The 17,194-nt window shown below is 45.5% G+C and overlaps 1 protein-coding gene across 6 annotated transcripts in view; it reads left to right on the top strand.

The window, feature by feature from the left end:
• LOC119442050 (spatacsin-like) overlaps nt 1-13,125 on the top strand; it is a 105,934-nt gene extending 92,809 nt beyond the window's left edge. For all 6 annotated transcript variants that reach the window (XM_049661843.1, XM_049661844.1, XM_049661845.1 and 3 more), the window contains 6 exons: nt 4,232-4,482; nt 6,754-6,916; nt 8,240-8,325; nt 9,067-9,216; nt 11,254-11,405; nt 12,809-13,125. In XM_049661843.1, the coding sequence (XP_049517800.1) occupies nt 4,232-4,482; nt 6,754-6,916; nt 8,240-8,325; nt 9,067-9,216; nt 11,254-11,405; nt 12,809-12,992 (986 nt within the window). In that variant the 3' untranslated portion in view covers nt 12,993-13,125. The remainder of the gene's footprint in view (nt 1-4,231; nt 4,483-6,753; nt 6,917-8,239; nt 8,326-9,066; nt 9,217-11,253; nt 11,406-12,808) is intronic.
• The last annotated feature ends 4,069 nt before the right edge of the window (nt 13,126-17,194 follow it).

The following is a 17,194-nucleotide window of genomic DNA, read 5'->3' as shown; positions in this document are numbered from 1 at the left end:
GCGCACTTATGAGTGCTGGCTCCAAAGCTTCATCGTCATCCGATTCCTCCATGTCGCTCACGACCCGCACTTCACAAACGATGCCCTTGTTCGTGCACGGTTCTGCACTGTCAGTGTTTTCATCAGCAGAAATAAAATCATCCCAGCCAATGTCATGGCTCCCCATGTCGGAGTCGACGACGCGCAGCCAAAAATCGCCGCCGGACTGATCCTTTTCAGAAGCGTCGGCATCAGGCACTACGTCGACGAAGCCGGCCTTGCAGAAACAGTTCCGCACGCAAGCAGCCGTCACCTCCGCCGAGGCCACCTTCGCAATCTCAACGGCTGAATACAGCGAAACTCAGTGGCAAGTTGGCGGCCGGGTGGTCAACAGCAATGAGCAAGCGCTCCAGAATGCGGTGCCTATACGATGCCTTAAAGGCATGTATTATGCCTAAATGAAGCTGCTGCACTTTTGAAGTCGTATTGGGCGGCAGGAAAAGTCTAGTCACTGCCGTCAGAGAAGTTAGAACGTGGTGCGCTGAGCAGTTAAGCACGAGCAGCATGTGCCTGTCCTGCCTCTGCATGTCGCGGTCAAACTTGCCTAGCCACTCTGCGAATAAATCGCGTGTCATCCACGCCTTCGCATTGTGCCTGTAGCGCACGGGCACATAGTTCCGAAAGCAACGTGGCTTCTTTGATTTTTCTGATTACAATGGGTATGCGCCGGTCGCTGCCATCCAAATTAGTGCACAGAAGTGTTGTAACACATACTTTACTGTGTTTGCCGACAGCGCATGAGTCACCTTTCATGGCATGCTGTCCGGCAGCATCTGATAAAAATAACGCAGTTTTTTCTGCATTATATACCCCCTGCTCCGTGTAGCTTGCAATAATGGCTCGGCAAGCCATGTGGCATTGTCTTGATCATTTGCTGAAACTGCCTTGCCGACAATCGATTTTAAAAAGTCGCAATTAAACCCAAAAGGCGAAGCATCGATTGCAATAGCAAACTAGTGGACAGCTATACGAAGTAAGGATAGTAGTTTTATCGGCCATATAAACTTGTAAACATAGGCACACCAACTAAATTAACAAGCATGGTGTCACGCACGCACAAGCAAATATGAACGCATCTCACTCGATGACCGTGGAAACTCGCTGTCCAAACGCTGTAGTAGTACGCGTGGCATGAACAGCGCGCGACCTTCGTCCCGCCGCTCGCATCAACATGAAAAGCAAAGCGCAGGGAGGAAGGGAAGAGAGGAGCCTTGCTGCCTCGCGGGCGCGTGCGGGCGCTGGGACGCTGGGGCGGCGCTAGAGTGTAGCGGCGCGTAGAGTTACTGTATAGGCTCCTTTATAGGCTCCCTAAAGGGAGCCTATACAGACTCTAGCGGCACGGAGTAACAAAGGGGGTGTTGTGCGGAGGCAGCACGTGTCGGCTGGGACAGGGCGTGCTAGCTTGAGAGGGGCACGAAACGGGTAGTTTGCTTGCGAGGAGGCTCGGGAAAACAGTCCGCGCGCGCTATGGGGTCGGAGGCCGTCATTATATCTCGCATCGCAGTGCCGAGTTTACGCCATCCATTCGTTTAACCGATCGGCAGGGTTCAAAGACATTCGTTGTACGTGCGATTTTGCACCATTTAATAATGTATATTTAGACGGTCGCGTGGGTTTCTTTCGTTTTAATCGAAAGTTTGTCTAAGTGGGGCCGTTATGTGGGCTCGACTGTAGTGGGATTGGATGAGCTATTCTCATTCAGAATAACATAACCCCAAATGGCTAGATGTCCAAAATGGTTTGGCATAAATCTTCTAAAAGGCTGCGAAAAATGGTACAGCAAAAAATGACATTGTTAGTCTCTTGTCAACTAGATAATTTGAAAAAAAAAAAATTTGGCCTCTGATTGTTATTTTCTCTGCAAGCAAGTCATCTCAACAGAACAAATGCTGAGATAGTTTTGGAAGTAGTGTACCACTCTGGCCAGAATATTCTACCTTTTAAATTTTGTACACTGTCTTGCCAAATGTTTAGAAGCCACTGTGCAAGTGACAAGATATGCCGCTCAACCCCTTTACAGGGCTCCCATAGCATGCCTTGTATTCTGAAGCATTGAATTGTGAGCAGGAGCATCAGGCTTTCTAATGTCAGCATGGTGCAACAAAAGCCCTACAGGGGCCTCAGTATGCAGCTCAGCAATAGGTCCAGTTAATCGTAGAGTGCTTTCAAAGCTTAATTTGTTTAATTAATTTGTTTGTTTGTATGTGTATCTGATATAGGGTTCAGCGTTCTCTCAGTATTTGGTTTTAATTGGAAAGAGTCAGCGAAAGCAAATTTGCTAGATAGTTTGGACACCAATCAGTGTGCAGCCACGAGCCTACATGTGCTCCAATGCAAAGAGCATGGCAAGGTCAAGGTAACGCATTAGCTTGTCACCCATGCAGTCTTCACATTTTTCTTATTTGTGTCCATTGTGCCTGCCGACGTGATGAAAACAAGGATCTGGGAAGGGGAGCGCTGGCCTACTTGCAGTTTACCTTGCACGTTGCAGCCACTTAAGTGGATGAACTGGGCAAGTTCACTGATGATAATGTGGGGTAATAGCTACATAGTCTCTCTCTTTTCTTTTTGCAATTATACATTGGTGCACTGTACTGGCCTAATGTTATGAATAAAGTCTCATTCTATTTGTGTTCGAATAACAAATATACCCTTTTAATTCCTCCATAGATCGCCGTATGGCCCACAATCTCCTTGCTAGACTGCTTCTCCAAAAATTTGTTCTTCTGTATATTGGATACAACTAAAGTGTTGAAGAAGCAGGATATGCAGTTGTACAGCACATTCCAGTGTCAAGAAAACTTGGTGAACCAGGTATTCACCAATGCTAACTGGTAACCTCGATGCTAAATAGTAGTATACACCTAAAAACGCCAGAGAAAGTTCATGTGGCAAAACAATTCACCGACGATTACAATATTCTCTAATGCGAAATTTGAGTGAAGCTCTATACGTGTTTTCATTTCGTGATATTTTGGCTGGTGCAGACTATTTGTCTCGTGCAGCACGTTGCAAACAGAGCGAAGTGTGGCTCGACTGCCTTGCTAATCGGGAGATTGTGAGAGGCAGCACGTGGGTGCGATTCACAGCAGCCACTGCAGAAAGACCTGCGCTCATGCAGCGCTTTGTTACCATTTTGCTTCCATAAATGGTATCAGTGAACACGCTCGCCGCATGCCTTATCGATGGCGTCATCGATGAACAGATGACGTGCGCTACTCTAGCGCCATCTCGTAGCGATCATCACCGCAGAACACGTCTTGTGTGGCACTATGCTTTTCTTCTCACGCTTCCTCCATACCCTCCTCCTCAGCTTTCCTCCTTGCCGTCTTTCATCCCCCGCTGCGCTCCGCATTCAAAATTATGGGGTTTTACGTGCCAAAATCATGATCTTATTATGAGGCACGCCGTTGTGGGGGACTCTGGAAATGTGGACCACCTGGGGTTCTTTAATGTGCACCTAAATCTAAGTACACGGGTGTTTTCGCATTTCACCCCCATCGAAATGCGGCCGCCGTGGCGGGATTGCGCTCCGCATTCACTCTTTCATTCTTCGTTATGCTTGTTCGCTCTGTTATGCCGAGGAACGCCAACGCTCAACTCAGGAACGGCGCCTGAGAGCTGTGCTTCTAATATGCTCGTCGAAAAAAAAAATTTTAGATGGAAATAAAAATCCAAGAATGTGCGCCGAATTTTAATAAAATAAGCACCAGAAACGCTGAACCTTATTTATATAATACTGCGGGCCTAATTGACCCGTGCAAAAGGGGAAAACGATGAAGCACAACATTTATCAGTTTTATCTCACGTGAATAGTAAGAGACAAATTTAATTAACACATAATATACGTGATACAGTAACATTTCAAAAATAGTAATGTTCAGTAGCCTTATTGCTCAATAACAACTCAAGAGGTAGTTTGCTTCATTCTGTTATTGTTTAAGGAAATAAAGACTGCCTAAAAATGTGTATTCTTGTTCTATATGGGGTAAGGGACTGCATGTGCTTACTGTATGTGATTATAGTACCTCACAATTCGCATTTACAATTGTTTTAGTTAGGAAACAGTAGGACCCAATGCTAATTCCTTTTTTTTTTCTTTTAGCAAGAAACTTGAGTCACTGAACATTGCGCCACTATGTAAGGTTGATTGACTTGTTGAATAAGTGGCACTCCGTATTGTGGTGTGCAGCACTGTCGCTGGAGGTAGAGCTGTGTGTGCGGTCACACAGCTGCTTCTTGGAGGCATGCAGCATGGAGGGCATCTCACGTGTGCTGCACCGTTGCCACCGACTCACGCCGTACCTTGTGGCTGGCAAACACTTCGGCCTGCTCGTGTCTCTACTGACTGGCATGGCACGGTACAGCGAGATGACCTACGTCTTCGATTTGCTGCAGCAGCACCACCACTTTGAGCTGCTCTTTCAGAAAGGCATGGAGAAGGTTAGTCTTGGTGTCTGCCCTGTGAATGATGAACAAAACGAAATTATGTGCAGTAGTGTGGACGCAGTCAATGCTTACTGTGTTTTCACACATACAAGCTGCATCTTGAAAGTGTAAGTGTGGGTAAATGCAAACTCTTCGGGTACGGCTTCACGGCAGTGGGTTTAAGACTGCTGTAGAGCCATACCTAGAGGCAAAATTTGTGAATATAATTGCTCTTCACAATGGAATGAAGTCGCACTGAGCTTCAACAGAGAACAGCAGTGACTGATTATGGTTATGCATGAGCAAAGGTTTATTTTCTTTTCGACGAACAAAATTGGCAACGAACACTGTGACGTCTTATTTTTTTATTATCTTTTGCGGATTGCTGCTGCAGTTCTGGGAGCAGGTCCCAGAACTGAGAATGAGTCAAGGCTAAACTGACCTCCAAAAAACACGCAGTTTTTTTTCTTTTGAGGGGTGTGCAAATATCAAAATTTTCTAGTACGAACTGAATACAATACTTAAAGGGACTGACAACCAATTTTTATGGACCAAGTTTTTTATGGCGCAATGAAAAGCTCACCCTCAGTAGTGTTTGCACTTACAGCGGTTACTTCCAAAAGCACGTGGATATTTTGTAAGCAGAATTTTTCGATCTAAGCAGCCTCTAGTCCCTCCTCCAGCAACGCTGAGAAGTGATAGCGATGCCGATAGGCTGCATCGCAAATTGTGAAAGCCACCCATCGTCCTCCTTTCACTGGAGGGAGTGCAACTGTGGCTAACCACCTATATTGTCACCTTTCCAACCACTTTTAAAGGTAAATAGACTGGTACAATAAGTTTGCGTTGTTGTACTGACCTTTCTTATAGTTATACCGCCTTCTTTCCCAATTACACGCCTACGCCATGGCTGGCTGGCGCCCGGCATTGTTATTCTGTCGATAGACGAGCCAAGCCAACTCATCGAAAACGAAGGCAGCCCCACTTTTCTGCTCACTACAAACGAAGGCTTATCTGCGCATTGTAAGTTAGAAAAAACTTATAATAGAAATAATGTTACTGCATTTCAATATTAATAAAAAGACCAGGAACTGCATACACTATAGTTAGAAGGTCACGTGGTAGACCTCATAAGTATGTTCATGTTTTTGCCGCGTGGGGCGCCAAAGGTCATTTTTCGCCACTTTTAGTAAAGAAATAAAAATATAAATCCACTATTAATGAGAAAAACAGGGCCCGTTCTAGCCAATACGATAGACGATCTTTCCATCAGTGGGGTTATCTCAGTTCATGTTCTAAGCGGCTGTCTGTCCCTTTAAGCTTTGAATATTGAATCGAATATCGAATAATGATATGTATATGCATTTATTAGCAAGTTGGGTTAATTTGATATGTTGGAGCATTTCAATTACATTGTCAATGTTGCAGAACTAGACTAGTAAGCCATTATACTAAAACATTGTGCATTTGGCTCATGTTAACTTGGAAGGTTGAGTAATTCCCACTAGCTGTCCTTGCCAACCTGTGCCTTATTATACCGCATCAAATGCCCGTAAACTCGGAGGCATTTGACCCCGTGCCACTCGTCACTCATTGCACTTGCTGTCAAGCAATAAGCTCAGAATTGGGGAAATGCTGGGGAAAAAGAAAAGTGCACGGTCGCTGTTCGTAAACTCATGCCCTTTGCTACTGAGCGACTGGCTTTCCCGCAAAGTTGAGACGTTTAGTGGCTAAGTGTGCTTTGCAGGCGAAATTTTGCCAGCAGCACGAAATTATCACAAAATTCAGCGCACTATCACCCCATTATTCATATATTAAATAGAAACAAATGCTAAGAACCGTGTTCGCTTACAGCCTGCAATGTGCTTGATTTGATTCTAATATTTGTATCCAACCGAATATTTGAACATTTTTGAACACACAGAGAATTTGACCAAATGCTTCTCGATCAACTGGTCATCTGCTCTCCACATGGTTCCCAAGCACGAGCGTGGCGAATGGCGTCCATGTGGCGACTACCACACTCTCAATCCCCGCACCGTCCCTGATCGCTATCTGCTACCCCACACACACGACTGCGTGACCTCTTTTGCTGGCATGACCATCTACAGCAAAATTGATTTGGTTAAGGCCTAACATCAGATCTCGGTAGAGCCTGCTGATATTCCGAAGACTGCCATTGTCGTGCCATTTGGCCGCTTCATTTAGTGTCCATATAATTGCTATCACAATAATAAGTCAGGGAATGTATTGACTTTCTTTAATCTTTCATTCTTTAATTATCAGGTACCATATCTAAGGGTGGCATTGCTGGATTACCTCAAGCATCGGGGTTGCATGGACACTGACCTGTACTCCATGCTGACATTGAATTTCAACATGCATCGTGAAATCGCTGAGCACCTTGAATCTGCAGCTCTCAAGAAGATAAACAGGCTCTCTAGTGATGGTAAGTTACAAGCGTCTTAGTTCCCTATTTATGTTGGCTATCTCCAACATGTTATTTTCTTGTTCTCCGTGGGTAATATAACTCAAAGTAGGAGACAAGTAGCACTTGCCCTTTTGTCAGCCTCGTGGCTTTTGCTTTATCACTCCTTTCTTATGTTGCAAAATGAAACACTGTCCATAGTGCTGTCGATACAAGTTGTGACATTTGTATACACTATGTACCTTTAGTAGTCGTTTTATATTAAACATCCAATAAAAACGGAAAATTAGAGAAATTGTGTGCAGCCTGCATAAAGGTGTGTTGACCAGCAGGCATATTATTTTGTGTTCCTAATGCTTTCGTTTTCCTGATGAGCAGTGACTGCAGCTCTTGTGTAGTATATTTATTTACCATGTTATTGGTCAAGCCAACATTGATGGCATTTGTTCTAGCGCCACAGTTGGACAACTGCCGAGTTTTTACATCACAGTAATAGACAGCACAGTCCGAGTCTTGCTGCATTACAGTGAAGCCTCGTTAATACGTACCCACTTAATAAGTAATTCCGCTTTAAATATAGTCACGATGAATCCACCACCCTGTCACCATTGAACCTGTATTGGCTGACCGCTTAAGCTGCTATCGCTTAATACGTGCCAAACGGTTAGTGCGTAGTATTTACTTAATTTTACGGTGCATACAAGCGTGGAATCGGCAAAATGGCATGCACGCAGACCATAGATAGCAAAATTGCGGTGCACGGACTTTGATGTCCGTGCACCGCAATTTCGGTGCACGAAATTGCGGTGCACGGACATCACCGATAGTGATGTCAAAACATGGTATCCAGGACGTGTTTCCTGCTCCCATAGATTCTAGTGCTTTTACGTCGTCGTCATGGATGATGACGTGGATGATGGCCCTTCCGTATCTGATGCAGCTAGTGCGTTGACCGTCATGAGGATGCTTGCGGAGAAGTGGGGCCTGATAGAGAAACTGGCTCACGGCCTTGGCGAGTTTTAAAATGCCGTCGTCGCTGCAAGGCTGCCAGGGCAGCTTAAGTGAATCTAGAGTTTGCTGCCTGCTTGCAAATAAGCCTTGTCTGCGTGTGTGTTAGGTTGAGAATTAACTTTTTTTTATGTACTAACGCCAATTTTATAGCTAAAGTGTAGAATCAGTGACAGTATAATGCAGTATGACAATGCGGTCATCTTCGCAAAGGTTAGCATGTAAAAAGCAGCATGTTGAGTCTGCGTGCAGAGGCATCCATTGTAGTGTGCATCAAGAATACTAAATGGCTAGCTGTGTTCTTTTATTCTGACTGGTGTTGTGAACCGATACTAGGGCCCATGACATGGAGTGCACAGGAACAGCAGATCTTGGACACGGTGATGCAGGATCTGGCCGACGCGGCTGAAAGCTATGTCAAGGTTTGTTTCCCACTTTATGGTATTTGTTTTTCGTTCTTTTATCCAGTAAGACAAAATCAGAGGCGTGAATTCCTTGTCTAAAGTAGATGGGCTGTTGTGTGTCAGACATTATCGCCCTTTGAGCTGTGCAACGAGTCTCCTGTGCCACCAGTGCTCTGGAAAATATGAACATGTGTTGTTCTCATTCTCGACCATCTCTTGGCAAAATTAGGCAGCACTCACTCACATTCACTCACCAAATGTTTTATTCAGATACACTCACACTCACGCCTTCAAGTTCACTACTACTCTCTCACTACTGTGGCCCAGTAATGAGTACGAGGGAGTGAGCTTGTAAGTGAATATGCCAGCCTGTGGCACTTATAATGCTGTCTACCATGACACGATGGGCATATATTTGCATTCATACTTCCATTTCTGTAATACTCTGTCATGTTCAAAGCTCTGGAATCAGTAAGTGAGCACCTTGATGATTGAATGTGCCAACATCTGCTCTCCAGAGCACTGGAGGGCTAGAAATGCAATACCAGCCCCACTAATGGACTGGAGTAATCTCCAGGCACACGTGCAATAGCCTGTACACTTTTGAAAACAAGCGTACCTGTGTATAGTCTGATATTGCCTCATGTACTTTGACTTACCTTTCCCAAGCAAGTCAAAGGACATGAGGCAATATTGGGCAATATACAGGTTAATGCTGCAACATTTGTGACTGACTGCATGGGAACTGTATGTTTACAGGCGGAATGTCTTCTGAGGGCTCAAGCATGTGCCCGGCAAGCACAATTTATTGCCCTCCAGTTGCGTTACTTCAAATCTCGGCTTCCACTGCTCAACCTCACACCTTCTGCTGCCCTTGCTACTGTGGCACAGCATCCAAATTTTTTTGAGGTAAGGATTGTCTGAACAGCTTCCTTCTGTACTGTGCCTCACTTCCGGTATAATGTTATAGGGTCAAGAAAACACTACTTGAACTAAATATGAACCAACTGTATAGTACATATACAGTTAAACCTGGATATAACGAAATTGACAAATTCCCGAAAAACTTCGTTATAAAGAGGATTTCGTTATATGCAGGTTTGGCACGAAAATTGGAAAAAGAAACGCTTACCGTATGTACTATCACACAAGATTTACCCCCAATAAACTAAAGTTGCGATGAACAAAAAAGTCCCAGTTTCGCCCGAAAGGCGAAGGTCTTTGCGATTGCGACAGCAAATTAGCAGACAGCTATACTAAGTCAGGATAGTACAGTCAAACCTCGTTAATACGTACCCGCTTAATGCGTAATTGCGGTTTAAACCTAGTCGCGAAGATTCCCCCACCCAGCCCCCAATGAACCCCATGTATTGGCTGACCGCTAAAGCCGTAGTCGCTCATTGACCACCAAACGGTTAGTGCGTACTATTTTTCTTGTTCTACACGCACAGGCACAAAATCGGCAAAATCTCATGCACGCGGACGTTCGATTCTCGAGTTGCGACGCCCGGACGACAGTCGCCAACGATAGTGAACCTACAAGATGGCCACCATGACGTATTTTCTGCCAATTGCCGCACACAAAGGCATGGCCTTCGAGATAAGTTCCCGGTAACGCGGAGAAGCTGCCGGTAGGGGGTGCGAATTCGCTGTCGCCGTCGGAGTAGTAACCGCGCAGAAGCACATTTTATTGCGAAGCGCATTTGTGCCGTCGCCGTGGACGTCGCTTTGAGGTTCCGTGTAGAGTCCAAACACGGCAACATCGTCGCCGCACGCCATACGCTGTGCGTGCGAGTGAAAGCTTGCGGGGGTCAGACTCAATCTCGCGCGCGCGAGGGAGAAGGGGGAGGAGGGAGGTGGAAGCGCGCTTCCGCGCTAGGTACGGCGGGGGAGGCGAGAAAGGGAGGTTAGTGGTGGGTGCCGTATCTTGAAAGTGATCTGCGATGTGGAAAAAGTGTGCGCCCGCGCGGGCTTATCTTCAAAGGGAACTGCAGACAAGGTCAATATCTCGCGTTTCTTCGTCGAAGCACTCATCCTTCGAATGTGACACCAGGTGCTGGATGCGTGGACGCGTCATTTCGCACAAGCGCGAGGTGTCGGAAACGTAGAGCGAGCGACACGATGGCGTCGTAGCACAGTGTCAAGTTATTGAAGTGAAGCGCGGAGACTTGCGCAGTAACCAGAGAGTGACGCAGTCAGCGCGTTGAAAAAAAAAAGTTTTTTTTTTTTTCCCCCTTCGGAAACATCAACAGGAAAAGGAGAGTGCTGGCTTGGCGAGTTCAGGTTTGAATGAAGGGAAGGGGAAAGGTCACGCCCGCGGCGGCAAGATTGCCGGGTCGAGGGATGCAGGCCCGCCTCGCGCACGCGCCGTGAATTCGAGCTTGCCAAGCGTGACGCCGCCGCTTTGCATTCCGTCGTGGCGAAGAAGGTGCTTCCGGTTGCTGCTCGCGCAAAAATAACAAAATTTGGGGTGAAATCTCTAGGTTGTCGGCGGGGAAAATTCGTTATATCGAGCGGGTCTCCCGCTGCCACTTCGTTACGTAGAGGTTTCAAATACATGTGCTTTTATGGAGTCACGGCGGGGAATACAAAAACTTCGTTATAACCAGGAATTCGTTATATGGAGGTTCGTTATAAGCAGGTTTAACTATTTGGGTTATCACTAACCTTGCTAGATTTCTTGTTGAACAAAACAGAGTGCAGACATCAACTGCTAAAGTGACTTTTTTCTCGCTAATGGCTTAATGTTCGCTTGATGTTCAAATATTCGTTGTAGTTGGGAATTCATAGATGAAGTGTGATGTGTATAATGGGTGAAATTTTTTAAAAAATTTCTGCATGAATTCATAAGCAGTTATCGATTGCACAACATTTCGTGTCCTTTATATGTAATAAGATGTTTCTAAATTGTTCCTTACATTTTTGCTTGACCCATAATTTGTACAGGCTGACATGATAGCAGAGGCATATGGACTTCAAGGCTGGCATAGTGCAGCAATTTTTCAGAGGGTATTGCTGGAGCAAGACTGGGAATACCTCAGGGACCTGTGCTCAGTCTGCGAGTTGACACCTGAACATGTTCAAGAGCTAGTACTCAAGTAAGTCTGCTCTACATGATTTATAAAGCCATAGCAAAATGAGATACCTATGCATCACAGTTTACTAATGGAAGTAAGTCATGATGATGATAACTTTTACAGCAGTGCCAGCACTTGGCACTTGTTGTAGTTCCTTCATATCTTTGTAAGGTTCATCAAGATATACCATAATTGTATCTTTGCCACAAATGCATGACGTCATTGGTTACTTGCAGAAGCAAGAATGCATGCTCCGAATCAGTCATTAAATGACTATAACCAAATTCTCAGATATTTTGGAAACATAAGAAAATAGAGGCAAGGAAGTCAACCAGATGTATGTCCAGTTTGCTACCCTACACAGGGTCATACATAGGCAAGGAAGGGAGAGAACACCAGATGCACTACATGCACACACAGTGGTTTCACGAAACAACTATAGCAGTGCTGCAGAAAAGAGAGGGGCTTGTTTGCCATATGGTCAAATCGCTGTCATGATTTCTGCTTATTAGACCATAGCAGGTACATAAAATGAGTTTGTTAATTTAAGGAAGGATTTGTGCAGCTCATCAAGGTAATCTGAAACACCTAATGTTGACCCTTGTTCAGTGTGTAACATAGAATTGTAGCTGCTGAAACTGTCAGAACACCAATAGAGCGTTTAAAGTTTTTGTCGAGAGCCTTGTTAGTAGCATCACTGTACTTGGCTCTAAGTGCAGTACAGCTACTTCAAGAAACGTTACTGTGCAAGCAGTACATGATAAATATTCACGTCATTGTGGAAGGCTGTTCAACATAGTGTGTGGCAGTGTTGTATAGTGGCTTACCAGTGCACTACACGTCAAAAGATGTTTGAATGCATCAAAGTACCATCTATGTGAACTGGAATGCAAACAGACTGAAATTGACTAGGATGCGTTTTTGCGTTTAGACTCGTTTTTGTGATGACTATGGCTCTGATGTGGATTTAGAGACTAAACTGTGTTAACAAGCCCGCAATGCATCAACAGCATGCATCACACTCTCAAGTAACGAAAGTTACAGCCTAATGAAGGAAGCAGACAATGAAGCCAGGAAAAGCATGGGGGGATTTCATTTCAATTGAAATTGATTAAATTTAATTGAAATGTAGAAATAAGGAAAAGTGAGGTGAAGGTGGATGGGAAGACAACTTGCCAAAGGTGGGAGCAAAACCCACACCTTCAGCATTACGTAAGTGCTGCTTTGCTGCATTAACATAAACAACACAAAATGTGCACTGATTACTTTTTTTTTTTTTTACTTTTCCCCCAGTTTTTGCTGAAGGCACATAGCTGCAGTGTTTCCTGCTGCACTCTATGCTAGTTGCTTTCAGCACCCATGCATTTTTAATCTCAAGTCTTTTTTAACAAATGAAGCCAACAAAAAGAATGTTTCCTTTCAAGGTACGAGGCAGAAGCAGCTAGAAACGAGAAGAGTCGAGAAGCCCTTGAGCACATCCTTGAAAGCCTTCCCTGCTTGGAGTCACGGCTGCAGCTGTCGAAGAGGCTTGGCTTTTCACGACTAGCATCACAAACACTACAAGATCACCCTTATCTTCGAGACCGCCTTGAACAAGATGTTCGGTAGCTGTTACTCAACCTAATTTTTTACAGCGCCATCAAAGTAGTATTTGTTGCATTTTGTACTGTTGTAAAGAAGTGAATTTTACTAGACGAAAAAAGTGGTTAGTGCAATAAAGTTCTTGTTCAAATAGCCTTTATCAAGTTACAGAGCAATGTTAAAGGACCCCTAAACCACGTCTGATAATTCGAAAGACAATTGCGCACTCCTCTACGGGCTTTTAAGGTCCTTTCTTCACACGCCAGGATGTGATGTCACTAAGGTAAAAAAAAATGCTTAACCTTGCACTTGGCCGCGCAACGCTTGAAACAGTAAAGCTGGGCGATTGTAGCCCAGCATTTTCCGGAAGTGCGTGCAAACATTTAATCTTATTACTAATGATGATGATAATTTCTTTTTGCGCGTCTCGGATTTACGGCCGTCACTGCGCGTTGCATAGTGCAGCTTGCAACATCGACACCGTGTTGCAATGCCGACACCGCATTGCGATGTCGACAGTGCGTTCCAGCAAATCCACTCCGTGAATGAGTATCTCTCTCTGTCGCTCTCATAGCGCGCAAAACCTCTTCTTCATCTCGGAGAGCACGAGCGTGCGAACGCGCCAGCTGTGGACGAAGACGACGACGCTCGAACGTAATCATATGGTTCGCATAAATGCATGTTCTGGAAGCGCGGCTGTATAGCCTAGTGGTTACGCTCTCGCCTTGGGACCGTGGGTTCGAATCCCACTTCGGCAAGAAAGTTTACTTTCTTTTATTTCTTGATAGTTTCTTGATACAAACCACAAATTACGGGTGGCTTAAACAGCTTTGCTGTTAAAATCTGTCAGTTGGTCCACATACAAGGGCCATCAGTTCTAATACGTCTGCTAGCAAGACTTTGCCATACCGTCGCATGCCCGCCCCTGTTGTCTTGCTTGCCTGTCATGCGCAATCAACCGACTTCACCTTGTGTAGTGCAATTTGCCCTGCTCGTGCAGCGGCAACGTGTAGCCAAAAGCATGGAGTCTTGATAAGTAGAAGTTAGCACAGTTTTCAAACAAGAAATGAGCACTGACATGACATTTGGTACTGACAGTGTCTACGTGCCTTCTAGAGAAGCTCACAGCAAGGAAGAGAGAGCGCCCATGGGGAGAGTAGAAAAGGTGAGAGAAAAATGCTCACTTGCCTGTGAGCTAATAGGGGTTTAGGGCCCTTTAGAGAGATGTTGAAGGCAAACAGTGCCTATCTGGAGTGACAGATTATGGTCTTAAAAATATCACAGCATTTGTTTTGTCCAATGAGGTGACAATAGCCGGAAAAAAATCATGTCAGTGAAGGACATCTGACTGCAAAAGTTTTCAGGCCATGAAAGTCGAAAAACAGTTAAATTTCGCTGTGACTAGGCCACTAAGCTTCAAATTTTGGTGAACAGTGGGAGGTTTTACAAGGCCCACTGTGTTTCAATTCAAGGGCAGCTTCATTGGCTACGGTGAAATTTTTTTTTACAAATACCATGCTACAAAAACTAGTGGTTGAATGTATCGTCCCCAATTAATATCGACGAATGGAGAAAACACATCTCTAAATGTTGCTGCAGTGGAAGAATCTTGCACTATGTTGACGACGTGGCAGGTCATGCTCTACGAGGTTTTTCCATGGCAAGTCAAGGGGCAGTTTTCATAGGGGGCACCACACACCCGATAGTGCCAACAGGGTAGTGTGAAGCACACACTAGGGAAATTCAACAGGATTTGTCAAGCTGCACCTTATTTCATGTTAAAATACAGAGTGTTCTTTTTTTTTTTATAGCTGGCTCCACTTTGAAAGTGGTGGTGCTGGTCCCCTTCTACATTTACATCATTTTCTCATTTATGAAAGCTCTGTTCTCAGCAAGAACAGCCCATTTGTTAAGAAATACTGGCTTTACCTGATGTTTGCCTTGTGGGGATTGCGGTATACCCCAGTGCCTTTGTGCGGGCTTTCACTTGTTCTGTCTTCCCTATGCCTTTAACACCTCTCCACTTGCGACGGTTGTCGATGGTGGCACTTTGCACCGCTGACCGCGGCGCTATAGCGCGATGGGTAGAGCGACTGCAAGGGAGATCTTTCCAGGACAGCACAAGGTACGTACACATTTTCCGCTCATCCGCCGGTCCCTTTCTCAGGGTCTCGGACTTGAGCTTATCTATGGTGCCTTTGCACCTATGGCGAGCGCATACCTTGTGTTGATACTTTTCCGAACGCTAAGCTGAAGAGCGGTGCCTAATGTTGCGCGTGGTCCTACTACGCCGTGCCGCACTTATCAGAGGCCCAAGCCGACGGAGATTGCCTGAGCTCTCGCGAAAGCAAGCAGCATAGCCACGGGGAATTTTCCTAGCAAGGTGTTGCTTGGAAAACAGCGACGTGGTAGCGGCACCCCATTTCTGTATTTTCGCCCTAACGCGGGAGCCCTTTGATTCCCGCGCCAGCCCGGGCATTTGTGCAGTGTTGGGTGTCACCGGAGACAAACTGTTTCCGCTAACCTTTAGGGCACTACTGTGTGTTCTCTTGCACGTGTAGTGCTCGGTGCCCCCCACCTTCTGCGGCCTGAGTACGCATGCTACACTACTAGAGGCAATGGCTGACGCAGCCCTGTGGCTTGCTAAGCCCGAACCCACAGTGTTCGGTTACTTCTGTGAGATATCAGACCCCCACAGCCTTTAGTGTCGTTTTAAAGGACTGCTGACTCCAGATGCCACTTTTTAGGTGCGAAGCACCTTATGCGACCGGGCTGTTGGCGCGTAGTCACGGTAAGCAAGCGCCTTGTGCTCGGCACGTGCTCGTGCCACTGCTCCCGCGTTCGTTGTCTTCCACAGTTGGCTGCGTTGCCGCTCATCATTCCAGTTAGAATTTCACTTTTCTTCTGTCGTCGTAATGGGGAGGCCGCGTTTACGGAGTTATGAGCCATTGCTTAAGGCAGTACGAGCCCATTAGCGATGCATCACTGTATGCTTCGAACCTCCCCAGGTTTCACGTTAGTGGAGCTGCATTTCGCTCAATGGGTCATTTGACACTTACGCATAAAATTTAATTCACCGCTCAAATCGAGCCTACGACTTTACTCGTGCTAACTTGAATAACTAATAAAAACTAAAACAGTAAAAAAGGCGTCCATAATGGCCAAATTGCCGAGGGAGTTGAAGAAAACAATGATGGTTTCACTAATACTTCATGGCAAAAGGCATCATCAAGCTTGTCCTAAAATAATACTACAGTTAAACCTGGATAACGAAATTGACAAATTCCCGAAAAACTTCGTTATAAAGAGGATTTCGTTACATGCAGGTTCGGCACGAAAATTAGAAAAAGAAACGCTTACCGTATTTACTCGATTCTAACGCGCCCTCGATTGTAACGTGCACCGCACCCGTTTTCCGTGACCAAAAGAGAGGAAAAAACATCCTTTACAGTACCGCACACCTTATGCTTTCATACAGAAGTACAACTATCTTAAGATTTACTCGATCACTAAAAAGTCACTTAAGTCATTTAAGATCACTAAAAAGTCCCAGTTTCGCCCGAAAGGCGAAGCATCAATTGCAACAGCAAATTAGCCGACAGCTATACGAAGTAAGGATAGTAGTTTCATCAGCCGTATAAACATTCAACTAAATTGGCAGACTAATACCTAAGCACATGTACTACAGCACATAGTCGAAGCTACGGGAGCTAGGCTCGAAGCGCGTAGGAGGCGGTCATATTGAAATGCCGATAGCGATATGATAGCGCAAATTTAGGGTCGTACTCGATTCTAACGCGGAGGCAATTTTTTGGACCCGTTTTATCGGGAAAAAAGTGAGGGGAAAGGTCACGCAAGATTGCCGGGTCGAGGGATGCAGGCCTGCCTTGCGCACGCTCGCACGCACGCACGCACACGTGCGCCTACTCTCGCCTCGCAGTCACCGTGAATTCGAGACGCCGCCGCTGTGCATTCTGTCGCGGCGGAGAAGGTGCTTCCAGTTGCTGCTTGCCAAAAATGACAAAATTTGGGGCGAAATCTCTAGGTTGTCGGTGGGGAAAATTCATTATTTCGAGGGGGTCTCCCGCTGCCACTTCGTTACGTAGAGGTCTCAAATACATGCGTTTCTATGGAGTAACGGCGGAGAATAGAAAAACTTTGTTATATCCAGCAATTCGTAATATGGAGGTTCGTTACAAGCGGATTTAACTGTAACACTTGGCCACACG

The sequence above is a fragment of the Dermacentor silvarum genome, chromosome 2, assembly GCF_013339745.2.
Source record: "Dermacentor silvarum isolate Dsil-2018 chromosome 2, BIME_Dsil_1.4, whole genome shotgun sequence".
Classification (NCBI taxonomy): domain Eukaryota; kingdom Metazoa; phylum Arthropoda; class Arachnida; order Ixodida; family Ixodidae; genus Dermacentor; species Dermacentor silvarum.
This window is presented reverse-complemented; position numbering and strand designations above follow the sequence as displayed.